The sequence below is a fragment of the Cercospora kikuchii genome, assembly GCF_019650295.1.
Source record: "Cercospora kikuchii DNA, contig_00006, whole genome shotgun sequence".
NCBI classification, from domain to species: Eukaryota; Fungi; Ascomycota; class Dothideomycetes; order Mycosphaerellales; family Mycosphaerellaceae; genus Cercospora; species Cercospora kikuchii.
Genome location: NW_025408587.1, coordinates 211020 through 229603, shown reverse-complemented (window position 1 = coordinate 229603; position 18584 = coordinate 211020). Strand labels below are relative to the sequence as shown.

The 18584-nt window shown below is 52.2% G+C and overlaps 5 protein-coding genes across 5 annotated transcripts; 4 read left to right on the top strand and 1 right to left on the bottom strand.

The window, feature by feature from the left end:
- Positions 1 to 332: 332 nt before the first annotated feature.
- Positions 333 to 1151, top strand: CKM354_000903000 (uncharacterized protein; the record flags this gene model as incomplete). The annotated part of the gene is made up of 1 exon (XM_044804434.1): positions 333 to 1151. One exon carries the CDS (start codon positions 333 to 335, stop codon positions 1149 to 1151), a length of 819 nt encoding a protein of 272 aa, XP_044660369.1.
- A 742-nt stretch (positions 1152 to 1893) lies between these two features.
- On the top strand, positions 1894 to 2646 carry CKM354_000902900 (uncharacterized protein; the record flags this gene model as incomplete). Its single annotated transcript, XM_044804433.1, has 1 exon — positions 1894 to 2646. One exon carries the CDS (start codon positions 1894 to 1896, stop codon positions 2644 to 2646), a length of 753 nt encoding a protein of 250 aa, XP_044660368.1.
- Positions 2647 to 3327: 681 nt separating this feature from the next.
- CKM354_000902800 (uncharacterized protein) lies at positions 3328 to 4195 on the top strand (the record flags this gene model as incomplete). The annotated part of the gene is made up of 3 exons (XM_044804432.1): positions 3328 to 3376; positions 3429 to 3589; positions 3641 to 4195. 3 exons carry the CDS (start codon positions 3328 to 3330, stop codon positions 4193 to 4195), a joined length of 765 nt encoding a protein of 254 aa, XP_044660367.1.
- A 277-nt stretch (positions 4196 to 4472) lies between these two features.
- On the top strand, positions 4473 to 8333 carry CKM354_000902700 (SKI complex RNA helicase subunit SKI2; the record flags this gene model as incomplete). Its single annotated transcript, XM_044804431.1, has 1 exon — positions 4473 to 8333. One exon carries the CDS (start codon positions 4473 to 4475, stop codon positions 8331 to 8333), a length of 3861 nt encoding a protein of 1286 aa, XP_044660366.1.
- Positions 8334 to 8418: 85 nt separating this feature from the next.
- On the bottom strand, positions 8419 to 17246 carry CKM354_000902600 (uncharacterized protein; the record flags this gene model as incomplete). Its single annotated transcript, XM_044804430.1, has 2 exons — positions 8419 to 15923; positions 15977 to 17246. The coding sequence occupies 2 exons, from the start codon at positions 17244 to 17246 to the stop codon at positions 8419 to 8421; spliced, it is 8775 nt and encodes a 2924-aa protein (XP_044660365.1).
- Between the last annotated feature and the right edge of the window lie 1338 nt (positions 17247 to 18584).

Below are 18584 nucleotides of genomic sequence, written 5' to 3'. Positions count from 1 at the left end.
ACTTCCGCACAGAGTTCGTTTGCTGGACGCGCTTGTGACAGGTCATGCGCGTCACAGCCGCTAAACTCGACCCTTATCCAGCAGTCACCGATGCACATACATCTTCCGAACAACAAAATTGGGCTCCAGCACCGACTCACAAGGCGCGCTTTCACCTCGAATCCTCTTCGACAGTCGCCGAAGCGCTATCTTCTCGCAAACAGCAACCTTGCGCTCTGGAACCAACTCTCAAGTTGCGCCGCCACATCGCCAACGCCATGTGAGACACTCTGTCGCCATTTCTGGAACGCACTCGAGCATGACTGACTGTTGATAGTGACAGTGACCGCGAGATGGCTGCCGCTGCTCGAGTCTTCGCCGTCAGCGAACTCGTCGAAATGATCCTTCTGGAACTTCCAACTAAAGACCTTCTGCTCTCACAGAGAATCAACAAAGCCTGCAAGACCGCGGTAGACTCGTCGGTTCGCATACAGAAGGCGCTCTTTTTCATTCCAGGAGTCTGCGGAGATATCAACGTCGAATATATCACCCCTGACGTGAAACCATCTCTAGAGTCGACCTCTGATTCAGCTTCTAATTCTGATTCCGACTCTGGTTCCGATTCCGGTTCTGATTCTGGTTCTGACTCCGATTCTGATTGGACCATCGACGAGGAGGACTCTTACCGCAGTCGTTCTTATCACAACGCAATTGTCGGAAAGCTAAGTGCGAAGCTGGCCAGAAAGATGAGTGTCGGACAGGATGTAGCTGCAGTGAGACAATCTGGCGTGGCACTGAATCCGCTCCTGGTCTCTAAAACGGTGCTGTGTGCCACTCGAGGTTTTTATGTGAACATCTATCCACAGACGTGCAGCATGCCAGAGATCGCTTCCTGTTCCAAGATGCTTGTAACTCAGCCGCCGATTTACTTTCCGTCGACTCAACTCCATTGGAAATATCCAACCGACGGCGGTGTGAAATTCGACTCATGTGCACGGTCATACTCGGTTCCTCGGTCGGTCGAAGGCACTACTATCCGCAAGCTCACAAAGACCATCGCGAATGCTACAGAGGAGATGCCAAGAAGGATAGAAGAGGACCGCGATCATCCACCGCTATCGTTGTCCTCGTTGATTTGCGTGTCATTGAAAAATCATTACACTGCTCTGTGAGCTATGGAGCCTTGGTCTACAAGATCTGGACAGCTCACCGTTATACCTCCCTACTCGCCTTGCTTCGAGTTGGACTATTTGGTGCAAGACTCGTGTCATAGTTGCAAGAGTGCCGAGGGCGAGAAATCAGCATGGGAAACCATTAGGGCGCCACACCTACGGTCATGATGCTGCAACGCAGGTGACCCTTAGTTTACAAGCAGTTGAGTACACAGCTGTCCGAAATCAAAGGCTAAAGCCGTGCAAATTCGAGAACATTTCAGCAGTTTGAATTGTGCTATTATGCCATTGTAGATATGGTTTCCACGCTCACAGCCATCTGCCATGAGAACAACTGACGCTGGCTCGCTGTTGGTTACTTCTTTCTTCCTCATCCATTCTTCTTGACTCGATGCCCACAGGTCTCGAGACACGCTACTCATTCTCTTTTACCAGCAGGCAGAGAGCACCGCCACGACGCCGTCTCACTTCACATCTCCCTGCGCGCAAGGACCATTCCCGTCCACGTCACTGCCGGTTGCCGGGCAGTATTTGCTTTCTTGGCGTGCATGTGAAGAGAAATCCATGGCGTTCGGCGGTCGCCTTCTCATTATCGTCCTTCGAACAACAACCCTGTGTTCTAAAACCTAGCACTTAGCACACACCGTGCTTCGCCAGCTCGATACTAAGGTGTAAATTACTTTTCTCCCGGTCTTTTCGCAACACCGCCAAATCAAATTTGACAATTTGCAGCGCTTGCGGAATGGCAGCGGCTCGAGTCTTCGCCATCGGCGAGCTATTAGAAGCGATTCTTCTGGAACTACCTATCAAGGACCTGCTCCTGTCTCAGAGAATCAACAAAGACTGCAAGCGCGCCGTGGACTCTTCGACTCGCATCCGCAAGGCTCTCTTTCTGAACCCCGGCGACGCGGAGGACACCAACGTCGAGACAGTCCCTCCTGGACCCGATCTGACTCCTGTCAAACCAGTGCCGGTTGGCAGACTAAGCGCACAACTCGCTGAGAAGTGGGGCTTTGGGGAGATAGACGCGGTCAAGAAGTCTAGCCTCGCGTTCAATCCACTCATCATCTGCCGTTTGGCCTTCACCATCAGCTGGGTGACCAACACGCGCGCCTATCTTCAACTTCCGTTGCTCGACTTGCCAGAATATGCTTCCTGTTTCAGGATGTTCATCACTCAGCCACCGATCGAGTTCTCGCTCACCAGAGGAGTCCGATGTCATATCATGAGACATAATGAATCACATCTGCGACCTTACACCGACGGTTCCTGGATGCTTGCTAAGACGTCGGAGGGCACTACTCCCCGGGAAATCGTTGATGCCCTCCGAGCTCGCAAAAACGGTACACACGTGTTGGATTTTAAGGTGGTCTCGCTTCAGGAGTGTGAGCTAAACAACTTCATGCTCGGATATTGGCCGAGGCTTGACGGCCCTCGTGGCACGCTCTTTGGCACTTGGCAAACGGCCACAAGAAGCACGGGTCAGAGGGATTAGTATTTGCAGCTTCGCATGCAGGAGAATGCTGGGGAACCTGGAAGGACGCTATTACCACCCTGCGGATCCAGTAGCTGAAGGTCATCCTCCACGGCAATAAGACGCCACCGCTTGCAGACATATAGCATGCTCCCAAGTGGGACTGATGTTCATTGCGATCTGCTTCGACAGTAACATCCGCAGGCTGTGCAATGTCGGACAGCAGACAAAACGTCGCATACTTGCAGCCTCGTTGACGTCTCCAAGTACCTTCGACCTGTCGCCCATCTGAGCTTCATTGACAGGATGCCTCAGATTGGCTCAACAAGGAGGAGATGCGAGATAGATAGAACATTCGAATCACCTCGGCAGAGCTCATCGTGTCCAAGATCCTAGTGTCTTCTTTGTTTCCCCGTAGTAAGCTGTCCCTTCTTGACTTCAGCGGCCGCGAGGAATGGGTCGAGTGAGGAAGTTGCTGTAGATGTTCCATCTTGTGGTGAAGTGTAGGCCAACCACGAGCTGAAGAGCTACAATGCCGATCAGCTTTTCGGCATATGAATGGACCGACGGCTCGCCCCCACTGCTCCACATGTAGCCGGCAACTCAAGCTTGCGATGTCTAGACATTGATATTGCAGATTGTGTAATATCCATTTTCTGTACCCCCTTCTCGTTATTCGTTAGAGGTAGGATTCCAATCAAGATGCCAGTCGACAATGAGATTGCCGGCAAGCTTGCCTTGATCACCGGAGGTTCTAGACACCCGTCACGGAATTCAATTGACAGGTGACTGACCAGAAATAGCAAGCGGCGGCATTGGAGCAGCTTGTGCACGAGACTTGTTCGCCAGTGGAGCAGCTCTGGCTTTGACGTATTCGTCAAACAAAGCTTCAGTCGACCAATTGATAGAAGAACTCAGGCCGAACGCCAATGGACGCAAGCTCACCGCCCACAAAGCCGACATGGTGAGTAAGTCCGGACTTGCGTGTATAACATCTCGCTGACAGTACTTTCAGGCCTCAGACGATGACTTGAAGCGGCTGTACGATGAGATCCGGGCCGAACATGGCCAAGGACCTGATATCTTGGTGGCGAATGCTGGCTATGGGAAACGTACTTCCGACATCCTCGACATCGACATCGAGGAATGGGACTACACGATCAATGTCAACCTTCGAGCAAGTTTCATTCTCACCAAGCTCGCCGTAGCACACATGAAGGAAAAGAATTGGGGCCGTATCATCTACATCTCTAGTATCGCAGCAGGTGGCACGTCCATAAATGGCTGCCACTACTCAGCATCTAAGGCTGGTGTCCAAGGCCTCTCAAAGAATCTTGCGATCAAGTTGGCTAAGAATGGGATTACTTGCAATGATGTGGCGCCTGCGATGATTACTGGGACTGGCATGATTCCCGATGAGGAATTTTTGAAGGGCACGCCGGGCGATTTGAAGAACATCCCTGTTGGTAGAGCTGGAACGACGCAGGAGTGTGCGAATGTCGTGACTATGCTGGCGAAGACTGGGTATATGACTGGGCAGTCTATCTTGATTTCTGGAGGGCTGAAGTGAGAGGTCTTTTCTGTAGTAGAATGAGCCAGAGCCACGATAAGCTGAGAGAAGTTTGTAGATGATCGTAGATTTCGCTCGGGTCAATATTGATTCCATGACATTGATGCTTCATAAAGACAAAAGGATGAGCAGTAGATGGAAAGTCAAGATATGCGCGTGAAGAAGCAGCAGGACGCGACTGCCAAGACCAACTCTTGGCTCGCTTCATTTGCCATCTTCAACGTCACCAAACAACGTCCAAGTGCCCCACCAACACAAGGAACTGTTCACGACAAACATGGCGGACGGGCTGAGCGCTGCCTTGGAAGGGCTGGCACTGTCATCAGAAAGCGTACATGAAGACATTGACGACTTGCTCGACCAAGCCAAACCACGAAAACGCATTCGAAAGTCGCCTGAAGAAGTCAAGGCTGATCTCGAGCGTCAATTCCTCACCCCATCGACCTCATTCAGCCCGGAATGGCTAGACCGCCTACAGCAGCGGTGGGAGGCACCTACGAACTACAATGAGCTGTTCGCACTTGGCCCAACTCAAACGAGGACGATAATCAGATTCACGAGGGAAGGTCTCGAAGGACGTGTCACTGGATACAAGGAAGTGACTGTGCCAGCCAACAGTGCCACTGCAAAGAACTCGACTTCACTTCTACGCAAGCCAGCGAATCGCGCCGACTTCGTCAGAGGCGCCGCAGGGTTCTACCCATTTGCACCCGGCGGCCTTGATGCCGTAGAAGCGACAGCCGCATACGAAGACGAATTCATCCAGCAGCAGCAAGGCGCGGAAGATGCCAAGAAATCTAGCAAGCTAAACAAGGTTATCAACTTTGCAGCAGAGGGTGGTTTGCTCGAAGTCCCGCCGGGGTTCTCCAGAGGTTTGCGTGTCAACGAAAAGCCAAAGCAGGATGACGAGGCTGCCAAGGAAGTCGAAGAAGTTCTCGATGAGCAGTCTGACGTTCCCGAGGCTTTTCAGAACGGAGTGCCACTTCCAAAGGAGAATGGAGAAGCTGATGAAGATGATGAGGAGGGCGAAGAAGAGCTCGATGCACTCCTACCTGTGGAGTTCCCAGCTTTGGCTGCACATGGTCCACTCGCAGTTGCGCGTAACAAGCAAGGCGGGCGAGAATGGGCACATATGGTTGACGTTAATCGCGACATCACGAACTTCCGGGAACTTGTGCCGGAAATGGCCCGAGAATGGCCATTCGAGCTGGACACTTTCCAGAAGGAGGCTGTCTACCACTTGGAGAACGGCGATTCTGTCTTCGTTGCAGCTCACACATCTGCCGGCAAGACTGTAGTCGCAGAATATGCCATCGCGCTTGCAGCTAAGCACATGACCAAGGCCATTTACACTTCACCGATCAAAGCACTTAGCAACCAGAAGTTTCGAGACTTCAGACAGGAATTTGATGATGTTGGCATTCTGACTGGAGATGTCCAGATTAGGCCCGAAGCTAGCTGCCTGATCATGACGACAGAGATTCTGCGAAGTATGCTCTATCGCGGAGCAGATCTGGTACGAGACGTTGAATTTGTCATCTTTGATGAGGTCCACTATGTCAATGACTCCGAGCGCGGTGTGGTATGGGAGGAGGTCATCATCATGTTGCCGGAGCATGTGACCTTGATCTGCTTATCTGCAACTGTTCCAAACACTTACGAGTTCGCTTCTTGGGTGGGCCGTACCAAGAAGAAGGACATATATGTCATCTCCACACCCAAGCGTCCTGTACCGCTTGAGCACTACTTGTGGGCAGATAAGAAGATGTTCAAGATTGTCGATGCAAACAAGAGCTTCATCGAGAAGGGCTGGAAGGATGCTAACGACGCCATGAGCGGGCGAGACAAGATCATTGCAGCAGAGGCCAAAGCGAAGGAGAAAGAGGAGGCAGCAGTCGCAGCAGGTCGAGGTGGGCGTGGAGGACGTGGCGCTCCGCAAGGCCGTGGAGGTCAGCAACGAGGCGGCGGTAATCAGCGCGGTGGTCCACAGCAACGTGGTAGAGGTGCACCTGCAACCCGTGGCCAAGGCAACATTGCCCGCACTGGACGTGGTGGAGGTCGTACAACTGCAGCGCAAGACAGAAACATCTGGGTGCATCTTGTACAGCACTTGAGAAAGGAAGATCTGCTACCATGCACGATCTTTGTGTTCTCGAAGAAGCGTTGCGAGGAGAACGCAGATGCGCTCTCGAACCTGGACTTCTGTACCGCCGCAGAGAAGAGTGCCATCCACATGATTCTGGAGAAGTCGCTGGCACGCCTGAAACCGGACGATCGTACATTGCCTCAAATTCGGAGAACTCGGGAACTGCTCTCGCGAGGAATCGCAGTGCATCACGGCGGAATGCTTCCGATTGTGAAAGAATGCGTCGAGATTCTGTTCTCCAAGACTCTCGTCAAGGTCTTGTTCGCAACCGAGACTTTTGCTATGGGACTGAACTTGCCAACCAGGACAGTCATATTTTCTGGCTTCCGCAAATATGACAACAAGTCTTTCCGAGATCTGCTTCCTGGAGAGTACACGCAAATGGCTGGCCGTGCTGGACGAAGAGGTCTCGATACTGTTGGGTACGTCATACTGGTCAGTCCTGGAGCAGATGAAGCACCTCCAGCTGGTCGTCTGCGACAAATGATGCTGGGCGAGCCAACGAAGCTAAGGTCACAATTCCGCCTGACCTACAACATGATTCTGAACTTGCTACGTGTGGAGGCACTCAAGATCGAAGAGATGATCAAGCGATCGTTCTCTGAGAATGCCACTCAAGCGCTCCTGCCTGAGCATCAGAAGCAGATCAAGTTGTCAGAAGCAGACCTCGAAAAAGTGGTTAGAGAGCCATGCGACATTTGTGACAAGGACATTGATGCATGCCAGGCCGCTGCTGTCGAGTTCGAAAAGCTTACTGCCAGTCTTCATCTGATGATGCTGTCCACGCCTGTTGGTCGTCGCATGTTCCAGCCTAAGCGCTTGATCGTTTTCAAAGGACGCAATGATGTTCGCACAGCTGGCGTCTTGCTTCGGGACGGCGCTAGCAAAGGATCTCCTCCAACAGTGCAAGTGCTGGAAGTGCTATATCGCAACCAGCGCAAGCGACAGGACGCAGACTTCTTACCGTTCCTACCTCGCTTTCGCCGACGCTTCATCGACCTTCCACAATCAGAGAACGAAATGCAGCTGCGCACAGTGACGATACCTCTCGATAACATCGAAGCCCTGACAGGATCACACATTCAAATGGATGTCAGTGGTGTCCTGCAACGCGACCCAGAAGCATTAGCCAAAGCCAAAACAGAACTCCTCACCACATGCTCCTCCTGGACCTCCTCAACATGGAACGAACTCGACTACTACAAATACCTCAAAGACATGAACATCCGCACCCTCCTCGACCAACGCTCCCAAGCAGCCGCAATTGCATCCGACCGCGAATGCATCCACTGCCCCAACCTCCCCAAACACTTCGCCATGGCCCACGACCAATGGATCATCCGCGACAAAATCAACTCAATCCGCCAACTAATGTCCGACCAAAACCTCCAACTCCTCCCCGACTACGAACAACGCATCTCAGTCCTCAAAGACCTCGGTTTCATCGATTCAAACTCCCGCGTCGAACTCAAAGGCAAAGTCGCTTGCGAAATCCATTCAGCAGATGAACTTGTCCTCACAGAACTCGTTCTCGAGAACGTTCTAGCAGATTACGAACCAGAAGAAATCGTCGCTTTACTCTCATCTTTCGTTTTTCAGGAAAAAACTGACGCAGTCCCAAATCTCACACCTCAACTGGAGAAAGGTCAAGAAATGATCATCTCCATCGCGGAGAAAGTCAATCAGTACCAAACACTCCATCAAGTCATTCTCTCATCGGATGACAGCAACGACTTCGTCTCGAGACCAAGATTCGGTCTTGTGGAAGTCGTATACGAATGGGCGAGAGGAATGCCATTTTCGAGAATTACGGATTTGACGGATGTGTTGGAGGGGACGATTGTGAGGGTTATTACGAGGTTGGATGAGACGTGTCGAGAGGTGAAGAACGCGGCGAGGATTATTGGGGATCCGACGTTGTTTACGAAGATGCAGAAGTGTCAGGAGTTGATTAAGAGGGATATTTGTGCGACGGCGAGTTTGTATATGTAGATGAGGCGGTTGATTCGTTCTGGCGGTCGAGGTATGAATCGATGTTGAAGTGAGTATTTTGAGGCGCTATCGCTATCTTACAACTCTACTCACGTAAGGACAGATCGTCGCCCGGTGTGGAGGATATAGGTAGCTCCGAGACGGATCGCGACGTGTCCTCTACGAGCATTGAAAGAATGCGCTCATAGACAGTCAATAGTGTCTGTATGCCACTTTCATCATATAAGTCCTGCCGGCCTCGCAGGACCAAGAGCATGCGACCATTGCCCACGTCCTGCAACTCCAAATCGAGGTCGCGATCGTATCCACCGACCCGATTGTAGTTCAAGAGTTCGGCTTTATGCCCACCTAGCGTTATGTCCTGTACTGGGCTGGGCATGTAATTGACTGAAACCTGAAAGAGCGACCCATGACGATGCAGTTCCGGTCCTTCCAGAGCGGCCATGATGAGTTGACGTGGTATATTGGCGTGCAGCCCTGCTTGCAGCTTGTCCCTGGTATGTCGAACCTGCTGTGCGAAATCATCCTGGGTTTGGAACTTGATGGGCAGCAGATCGCCAAATTCTCCAATATTGTCGTCGGACTCTGCTTCGCGATTGTTGACCTGGATTGCTATACATACGTCTTGCACGGAGAGCATGCTGTAGAAGAGGGCCTGAAGCCCGCCCAAGTAAACATGGAACGGCGTAGCACCAACGTTTCGAGAAACGCTCCTGATAGCGGCACAAAGATGAGCGGACAAAGTTTTCTCCACAGTTGGTCGCGGCTTCGGTCTCTGTGACGATATCGTCGGACGCACTTTCGTCTTCGCAAATGGGAACAGAGGAATTGTGCTCGGTAGGTGTCGATATTCTGAAGTCCAGTACGCCAAACGGTCTTGGACTTGAGAAACTTTTTGCAACTGATCATGAACAAAGTCCAGATACTGATACTTCAGACGTGGTAGAGTTCCGCCAAAGTAGGCAATGTTTAAGTCTCGCAGGAATGGTACTGGACTGAAACCATCAAAGACGAGATGATGCCACGCTATCGCGAGGAAAACATGGCCTTCATTCGGGACAGCGATCGCCTTCATGGTCTCTCCAGCACTCAGATCAAAGACATGAGAGCGAACGGCATCGAAAGCCGCCTGCGGCGTCAAAGTTGGATCGACGTTTAGTCGAGTGCTCTTGTGCGCCATAACGTACTGCATTACTTCGCCAGTGGACGGATCTTGTTCAAATCTAGTCCTCAAGATCTCATGTCGTTGGACTACTTGTTGACCGGCCTGTTCGAGCTTGACCAGATCCAGCTGGCCGGCTATTTTGAAGTTGACTGCAAGATTGCATAACGTAGGGTCCTGGTAGGTCTCCACTGCAGACCATATCTTCTTCTGCTCGTATCCAAGTGGTCCTTCGCGGTCGGTACTCTCGGTTTCCGAGTCTTGGGAAACGCTGCTAGGTGGACTAGACCGCACATCCTCGCGCGATTCTGAGCTGGAATCGTCTTGCTTGTCCGATGGAGTTCTGAGGAACGTAGTTGGCGGCGATACTGGTATTTCGTGGTCTGCTGAGTCAAGACGCGTCCTGCTCGAGGCGGCGAAGGCCTTCGAAGCCGCCTCGTAACATATGTCACCAACAGAGCTACCGCCCAGAATCTTGAGGACAGGGAGACTGACGTCCAGCTGCTTCAAGAACCAGGAACGAATCTCGACGGCGATAAGAGAATCAACACCGAGATTCATAAGTGGTTGAGCACAGTCGATAGCATCTGCCGGCATTTGCAGAGTCTTCTCCATCTTCGCGCAGAAGGCGCGTTGAATAATTAGAGCTGCTTCGTCCTGGCTCTGGGCATCATCCACTGACTGGCGGACACTGACAGTAGTAGCAGAAGCTTCGGTTCTGGACGTCGTCTGCTCGACCATGTGGTGGGATAGCCTAGGATTGGTCCCGTATTTGCTCTCTGATACCGTATCCCGGTTGTAACGCGGCACTCCAGTGATGACTTCTGGAGAGTGGCCTGAATCGGGGTTTCCGATCAAGATCGACTGTGCGAAGATGTCCAAGAATGCTGGCTCACTGATAGGCATTGGCGTATCGTAGTTTGTCAGCAACTTGCGTTCAATGTCAGAGTTCAGGACGTAGCCTAGTCCTGTCACCGCGCCAATGTGGATGACAGAGGCACTGAGTCCTCTGGCTCGTCGCTCTGCCGCAACTGCCGTCATGCACAAATTTGATGCAGCATAATTTGACTGTCCCGGACTGCCCAGTAGACTTGCGATCGACGAGAACATGATGAAGAAATCCAGTGGTTCATCAATGAACAAGGAGTGCAAATTCAGGGCGCCCTTTACTTTTGGCCCGAACACAGTGGCGAAGTCGTCGACGTTGCATCCCCCAAAAGCCTTGTCCTTCAAGACCATGGCGGCATGTACCACACCCGCGATTGGTGGCATGTCTGTTCGGACTTTCAAGAGGACCGAACTCAGCGAGTCCATGTCTGATACATCGGCTTGACACAGCTGCACTTTCGCGCCCTTCCCTTCGATCTCGCTCAGCCAAGCTTTGTCGATTGACAATACATTCCTGCTGACAAGTGCGAGATATCGTGCGCCTTGGTCCACTAACCACGAGCAGACGGCGCGACCGAGACCACCTGCGCAGCCGACCATGAAGTACGTACTGTCATCACGCACCACTTGTCTGTAGTGTGGAGGCGGCAGTAGAGCATCGATATGTGTGGCTGCAGAGAAATCAACGACGCTGGAGTATGAGACATCTCCTGGAATAATGCTGGATAGATGGGAGACAGGTACCAAATCGGCAATTTCAACGCCTGGAAGATCCTCATGGAAGACTTTGGTCGTGATGCTGGCGAAATCTTCGAAGGAGAGTTCGCTTTTCCAGAGGTCCTCGACAGTGAAATAGGTACAGCGAGCCGGGAGCACTCCAGCCCATCGGGCCCTCTGATTAGGTACAAAATCAAGGAAAGCTGCCACATCACGAGGGAGGGCGTGACTTAGGACCCGATTCGTTGCCAGAGCATGCAATGATGTGCAGCCTGGCTTCCCTTGGCTGGAAAAGCACACTGCCTTGATGCCGTGCTCGTCACAGGCACGCAGCAACTCGGCCCCGAGAATTTCATCTGGCTCGTTGATTGCCAGGCGTCGATTTGTGTTAAAGTTTTGCAAGAATCGCTGCACGAGCATCCTGCTTGCAATGATTGGGAGGTGGCTCGCTGCATTTGCGTGGTGGCTTACAGCCACGGTGTGATCTTTGGATACGGGGACCGATGAGCTACATGTCGGTGACAATACCATCCGGATGTCATCTTCTCGATGCGCTGCGCGCCCATAGCTGACAAAGTAGCTATCTCCTGAGATGTTAATTGGCTGGAGCAGAGCATACGTGATGCGAATTTGCGGCTGTTCGGTTGTGTCAACCTCGCTGATCTCAAATGCGTCGTCGGCACACTTGATTGTGACTGCCTGACTATTGAGTTGAACGGACTTTTTGATGGACAGTGTATGAGCGTTGAAACGATCGTTCAAGACGGTGTCTGGGAACACTCGAGGGATAGAAAGCCGATTGTGCTGATCGATCGCCAGCTCTGGCTCCGAAGTCCACAGCCAGGATGGTGCTTGACTGCAGATCGAAGAGTACATAGTGCGTACCATAGACTCAGCAATGGGTCTAGACAGCTTCGGGTCGCTGGGATCATGGACCTTTAGGAATTGCAAGGCCACATGACCATATTCATTGGCCAGTGATCGACAGAGCCCCATCGACAAGTTGGCAAAGCGGCCTTCACGGCCAACCCATACTATGTGTCGGCAGTTCGGCAGAACCCGTTGCAGGGCTCGTAGAGTGGCTTCTGTAAGATCCTGTAAGATCGGTCTATCCAAATCCTCGAGGCAAATCAACGAGGCTGGGAGAACTTCCTCATCCGCCAATTCGGCCAAGCTATCGACTAGATGAATACCAGGACCCAGAGAGCTGCTGGTCAGCAAGTCTTTGATCGCTTCATCGAGTCCAGTCGTACGTCCGCCAACGATCGTGATAGCATGTCCTGTAAGTGGATTTGCATTGGCCGTGAGCGGAGAACGCATTATGTTTATGTCTCGATCGACCGCCTGCACGACCATAAGGGAACTGAGGTGCTTGGAAGCATCAGCCATGTCTGGAATCCAGGTATCAATCCCAGAGAATCCCGCCTGCTGCAGATGCTCGTCCCATTCGCTCTTACTAAGTGTGGGACCGTCATGTCGTCCGTCCTCGCTGAGCCAGAAGCCAGGGAGACCAGCGTAGGTCATGAAACGACCAAGGTTGTCCCCAGTCCACTCGACTAGGAGGAGGTAGCCCCCGGGTCTCAAGAGTTTTCGAACGTTGTTCAGCGTCTGACTCACTGACTTGGTTGCATGTAGCACATTCGCCGCCACTACCATATCATAGTCGTTGTGTCGATAACCTTGTGGTTCAACATCCCCTTCTATATTCAGTTGCCGGAACACCATCTTGTGAGACCATTCCTCAAAGCGCTTTCCAGCGCTCTCGAAGAATCCAGAGCTGATATCCGTATATGTGTAGGCGTCGAAAGTCGACCCTAGGCCGTGTAGCATGCCACTGGTAAAGCTGCCTGTGCCTGCACCTATCTCGAGAATATTCATTCGAGGATAACGATGGGCAATTTGACGCGCCACCTGACCGATGGAAGAAGTGAGGTATGGAACACCGACCATCTCCGTGTATGTCCGCTCGAGCATATTGTCTTTGATCATGTGTTCGAGCATGGTGATCTCGCCCCGGGCAACGGACGCAAAGTGCTCACCGACAGCCTGGAGCAATGTCAATTCAGGTCTGTCAGGGTACTTTGGAGCTTCTTGCAGCAGCACTTCGTGATCGTCCTCCGCCCAGTCTGCCTTGACAGTAGGATGTCGGCCGGAGGCGATGAGTGGCAAAAGTTTATCAAGCCACTCAAATATTTTGGTGAAATACGGTTCCATCGAGGATACTTCGGTCTCCGAAAATGTTTCATAGAACCTTCTGAGGTAAGAATATGCCAGACGCTCTTGGAAAACCAGAAGATCCAGCTCCTCTGGCTCATCTTTCCGACCGTTTTGATCGATTGTAACACCGCTTCCAATGTCCAATTCCCAAACGTCTTGCGTGTAAAGCTCCTTGTAGTCACTCGGGCCGGGCTGGCTCAAAGTTGTGCATGTAATGCTCTCTACTTGCATCAATGCATCTCCGCTCTCAGCATCGTACAACTCAACATCGCCAGTGAAGGACCGCGCACTCGATGCCGTCGCAAATGTGTCGACGATCAAGCGCCTGTCACTCTTTGCCATCTGCTGAGAGCCGGTAATTCGTATGCGCCCGATGTGAGTCGGTACACAAGCAGAGGTCATGGAGCCATCTCCTGGATAAGCCATTGCAGCGATAAGTGGCTGAAATGTTGAGTCAAGGATAGCTGGATGTATTGGGTCCGTAGTATCAAGGCCTGTTAGTGTAGCCGTGGCGTATTTCGACCTTCTCTTCACATCTTCCAAACGTCGGAAGTGCCCTGAATAAGACAAACCCAATCCTTCGATGTTGTCGTAGAGCCTCTCCGAGCTCACGCTAGTCAATAGCGACTGAGCAGGTCCGATACGTGGAGGTAGCTTCTCATCATGTTCGCTGTTCCGTAAGACTCTCACCTTGCCTTTCGCATTGACACGCCACTTTGCTCTGCTGTCATCACCGGATGCCGAGCGGCAGGTCCACTCAGCCTGAAAGTGTGAAGCATCATCCTTGACTGCCACAGTGTTCAGCGTGAACAACGTCTGGACGTTGGCATCATTCTCCCCAAGTAGAATCGCGGCCTCAATCGTCACGTCGAAAAGTTCGTAGAAAGCAACCTGTTCGGGCGAGACCAGCGTTCGGGATGCTACTAGTGCCATCACCAAGTATGCCGCAGCTGGATACACCACCTGGCCTTGAACAACATGTCCGGAAAGCCAGGGCAAGTCCTGCAGTCGTAAGTAGTTCTCCCAACGCTTTTCCTCGTCCAGGTCGTCCACAGCACGTTTGCCCAGCAACGGGTGCGACTTCTCGTTTTGTATGCGGTACATCAGTGACTTGCGTCCTTCTTTCCAAAATTGTCTGCTATGATCCCACACATAGCCTGGCAGTCTGACCAGCTTGGGGCCCGGGTTTGTCCCGAAGAAAGTCTGGTTGTACTGAACAAAGTTCACTGCGTTGGATCCAAGCTGGATCCAAAGCGATCCTAAAGTCTCGCTAAGTGCTTCAACGTCGTTACGACCACGGAGAAGTGTTCCATAGTAGAGAAGTTGGTGATTGATGGTCCGCTGATATGTTTGCGTCACAGGAGTCTTCAAGGCCGGATGTGGCCCAATCTCAATCGCAGCGTTGCAGAGCAGGTCTCCGTAAGCCGCAGTCTCGATGGCGTCGTGAAACATGACCGGGCTGAGCAGGTTATCGACCCAATACTCGCAGGATAGCTTTGAAATGAGATGATCACCCTGCACGCGTCCGCCATAGACGCTGGAGAACCATGCACAACCTCTTCTGGGACGATGAGGCTTGATCGAGCAGGCTCGCAATGCCTTGGTATACGCGCCCGAGCACGCCACCATATGGTGCGAGTGATATGCGGTATCGACTTTGAGCAAGCGAGCGAAGACATCTCCGTCTTCGAGCCTAGCTTTAATCTCCAAGATGGCGTCTTCATCGCCGGATAAGGTGCTGCTTGTATCTGAGTTCCACGCCGCGACGTCCACACGTCCGGCGAATTCTCCTTCACAAAGCTCGCAAGCCTCCTCGTACGACAAGCCTACAGCCATCATGGCGCCTTTTTGCCCATTCTGACTTCTAGCAAGCGGGGCATTGAGGCCACGGTAATAGGCAATACGGATGGCATCATGTGCGGAGATAGCACCCACGGCGTACGCAGCAGCGATCTCTCCGGAGCTGTGACCTACAACTGAGACCAGATTGACACCGGCTTCTTTTAAGAGATCGACAAGCATGATCTGTACTGCAGTACAGAGTGGCTGTGCGATTGCCGCTTCGTCAAGTCGAGAGGTGTCACTCCCAGCGCGGCATTGATCAGAGAGAGTCCAATCTGGAGCGTCTGGGAGTGAAGATAAAGAAGTATCGAGCCTCTCGAAGCATTGCTGTGCTGTCAAGGAGGTCCTCAACAGCTCACTGCCCATCGTGGCCCATTGTGCACCTTGTCCAGTAAAGACACCAAGAAAGCGGAAGCTAGAAGATGATTGTGTCATGCTGGCGCTGGTGCTGACTGTGCCGTTAGATTGTGCGGTGGCTCTGATCTTGCGGAGAAGATCTTCTCTAGACGTCGCTGACACGGCCGTTCGCACGGAATGCTGGCTCCGCTTGGATTGTAGAGTATACAGCAAGTCATTCAAAGGGATGGACTCGTTGCACTCGAGAAAATCAGCGAGTGCTGTCGCTTGAGCCCTTAGGGACAGGTCTGAATTTGCAGACAGTAGCAATGGTGATGGAGGTAGGTCAAGGATCGGCGATCCTTTTACTATTGCTGGATGGCTTTTGTAGCTTTCAATAATCGCATGGGCATTGGTGCCGCCAAAACCTGCGGTTGAGAAGTCAGCAACCGGCATATCAACCAGGGAATAGACACCAGACCGAATGAGTTCACACTGGCCCGTCTTGGGGCATCTGGGGATAAGTGTGGCCATGGTGAGGACTGCGTTGGCACTTTGAGGTTTTTGCAAAATGGCTCAATTGCTGGATTTAGCTTTTGCAGAAGCATGTTCGGAGGCACAATAGCTCTGCGCACCGCCTCAGCAGCTTTGATGAGCCCTGCTACGCCAGCAGCGCCCTCGAGATGTCCTATGACAGTTTTCACTGACCCAACGTAAAGAGCTCCAGCTGTATCTCGGGTTTCAGGGAAGAAAACTTCATGAATGGCACGCGCCTCTTGTGGGTCACCGGCCTGCGTACCAGTTCCATGAGCTTCAAAGTACTGGCATCCATCCTTGAGCGGGTCCAAGCAAGCACGAGCATATGTTTGCCGAATCAACGCGGCCTGTGCTTCCGCAGAAGGCATCGTGATTCCGTTCGTACGACCATCGGAGTTGACGCCTGTCTCTCGGATGATGCAGTAGACTTTGTCTCCATCGGCAAGGGCGTGGGAGAGCTTCTTCATGATCAACGCTGCCGCTCCTTCACCGCGTGCGTATCCATCTGCCGCAGCGTCCCACATGCGACTTCGCCCTGTAGGAGACAAGAGTTGCAACTTGGACTCGATGATGAAGTTTTCCGGACCCAGAATAGCGTTGGACCCGGCCGCACAGGCGACTCTAGACACGCCGGATCGAAGCGCTTGCACTGCCTCGTGGATTGCCACAAGACTTGCCGAGCATGCGGTATCGATGGACATAGAAGGTCCATGCCAGTCATAGAAGTACGATATTCTGTTTGACAAGATGGATCTGGCCGTTCCCGGTGCCATGTACTTTGGAAAGTCGAGGGGATCTCGCAAGAGCATTTCAGTATAGTCGCTGGTCATGCACCCGACGTATACGGCTGTATCCGTACCGCGAAGCTGATCCATTGTGATACCGGCAAATTCGAGAGCTTCGTAGACGGTTTCAAGTAGCATACGTTGTTGAGGGTCCACTGCTTCTACTTCAGCTGGATTCATCCTGAAAAAGGCGGCGTCGAATGCTCTGATATCTTCATCGAGGAAGTAGCCATGACTGACGTTGGTGCATCCCGGTTTCGATCCGTCCTCGTGATGGAAAGCGTCACTGTTGTATCGTTCGGTAGGGATCTTTGATTGTATGTCTCGTTGCTCGCATACGAGATCCCACAACTTGGATGGCGTATTGCAGCCGCCTGGGAAGCGGCATCCGACGCCGACGACCGCTATGGGCTCTGGTGGTGTGGACATATCAACGACAGCGCAGTCGGGAATAGCTTTCGCGCGTACGTCAGTGTTAGAAGAGGATGTCCCAGGCGACTTTCGGCTGATTGCAATAATATTGCTTGCCTGTGTTTCGTTCGGAGGAGCAGCCGACTCGTATCACGAATCAATCTTCAGATAGATTGTGGTGCTCGAGACACGATGTTTGTACAAGCTGAGACTATGCCGACCGCCGAAGAGGTATAATGGCTCCGAGACGTACTGTATGTAAGGACCAACAAGGAACGAGGATTCTCAACACAGCATTCTGAGTCTCTACTTTGTAGCTGGGTTGATGTCGAGTCCGGAGTGGAAGGACGCTCCCGATGCTCCTATCCCTTCGCTACATGCGTTTAGATTCGGGATCGGTCTGCCCAGTTTCTCGTCTGCCACAGCCTACGAGGATCGTGAGCGACCCAGCACTAAAGTCACCCCAGTAAATGCCTCAGTTCTGGGTCAATTACTAACGTGAATCTAGCCGCTCTCCAGGCCTGATCGATAGTCTAACTCCCATTGGTAGTTAGGTTTTACCATAGGGTGCTAACTCCCACTTGCTGCATCCCATGTGAAAGTGACAATCAAGTGGTGCTCTCAGTTGGACCAGAATTGTGAAGTTCTCAACTAGGGCTGGGATGATGACTGAGCACGGTCACAACTGATGTTCTGAACTCGGCTCCCGAAATCGGGCCCACAGCCTACCTTTATATCCCCGGATATCAGACACGCTAAGGAGCAGAAGACCATCCCGACCATCCGAGTCTATTCAGCGCCGAAGTTGGTGCGAATGCTCTTCTGTAGACGAAAGCCCTGCCTAACAATAACAGATGTGCTCTCTCTGATTCATCGCACTAAGCGCCTTCTGGTGCTGGCAGACCGAGGTGAGTCCAGTAGCGTCGGTTGACAACGTGGATGAAGATGTGGAAGTCTCATGGTACTGACGGTCATTGTCCAGTGCAGCCATACGTGGTCGATTTATCGGGAGGACCTTTGATCACTTGGCCAGATCGACTGCGGAAGAGCCTGTGTGGTACGGCGAATAAAAGGCCGTTCGACAGTATTTCTCAACTTCGCGCCGACCATACGAAGGATGGCAATATGGCCCAGAGCAAGCAAAGTAAATGTCGAGCATCAGACTTTGGAACTGGACACTACACCGGACGCTTCCTCATCCGGTCCAGAACACGACGATGCGCCGCCGAAAGACACTCGATTCTGGATGATCATCTTCTCGATTAGTCTCTCGTCCTTCTTGAGCGCTCTGGACACGTCCATACTATCACCAGCTTTGCCAACGATTGCATCCGCGCTGCATTCACGAGACTTGTA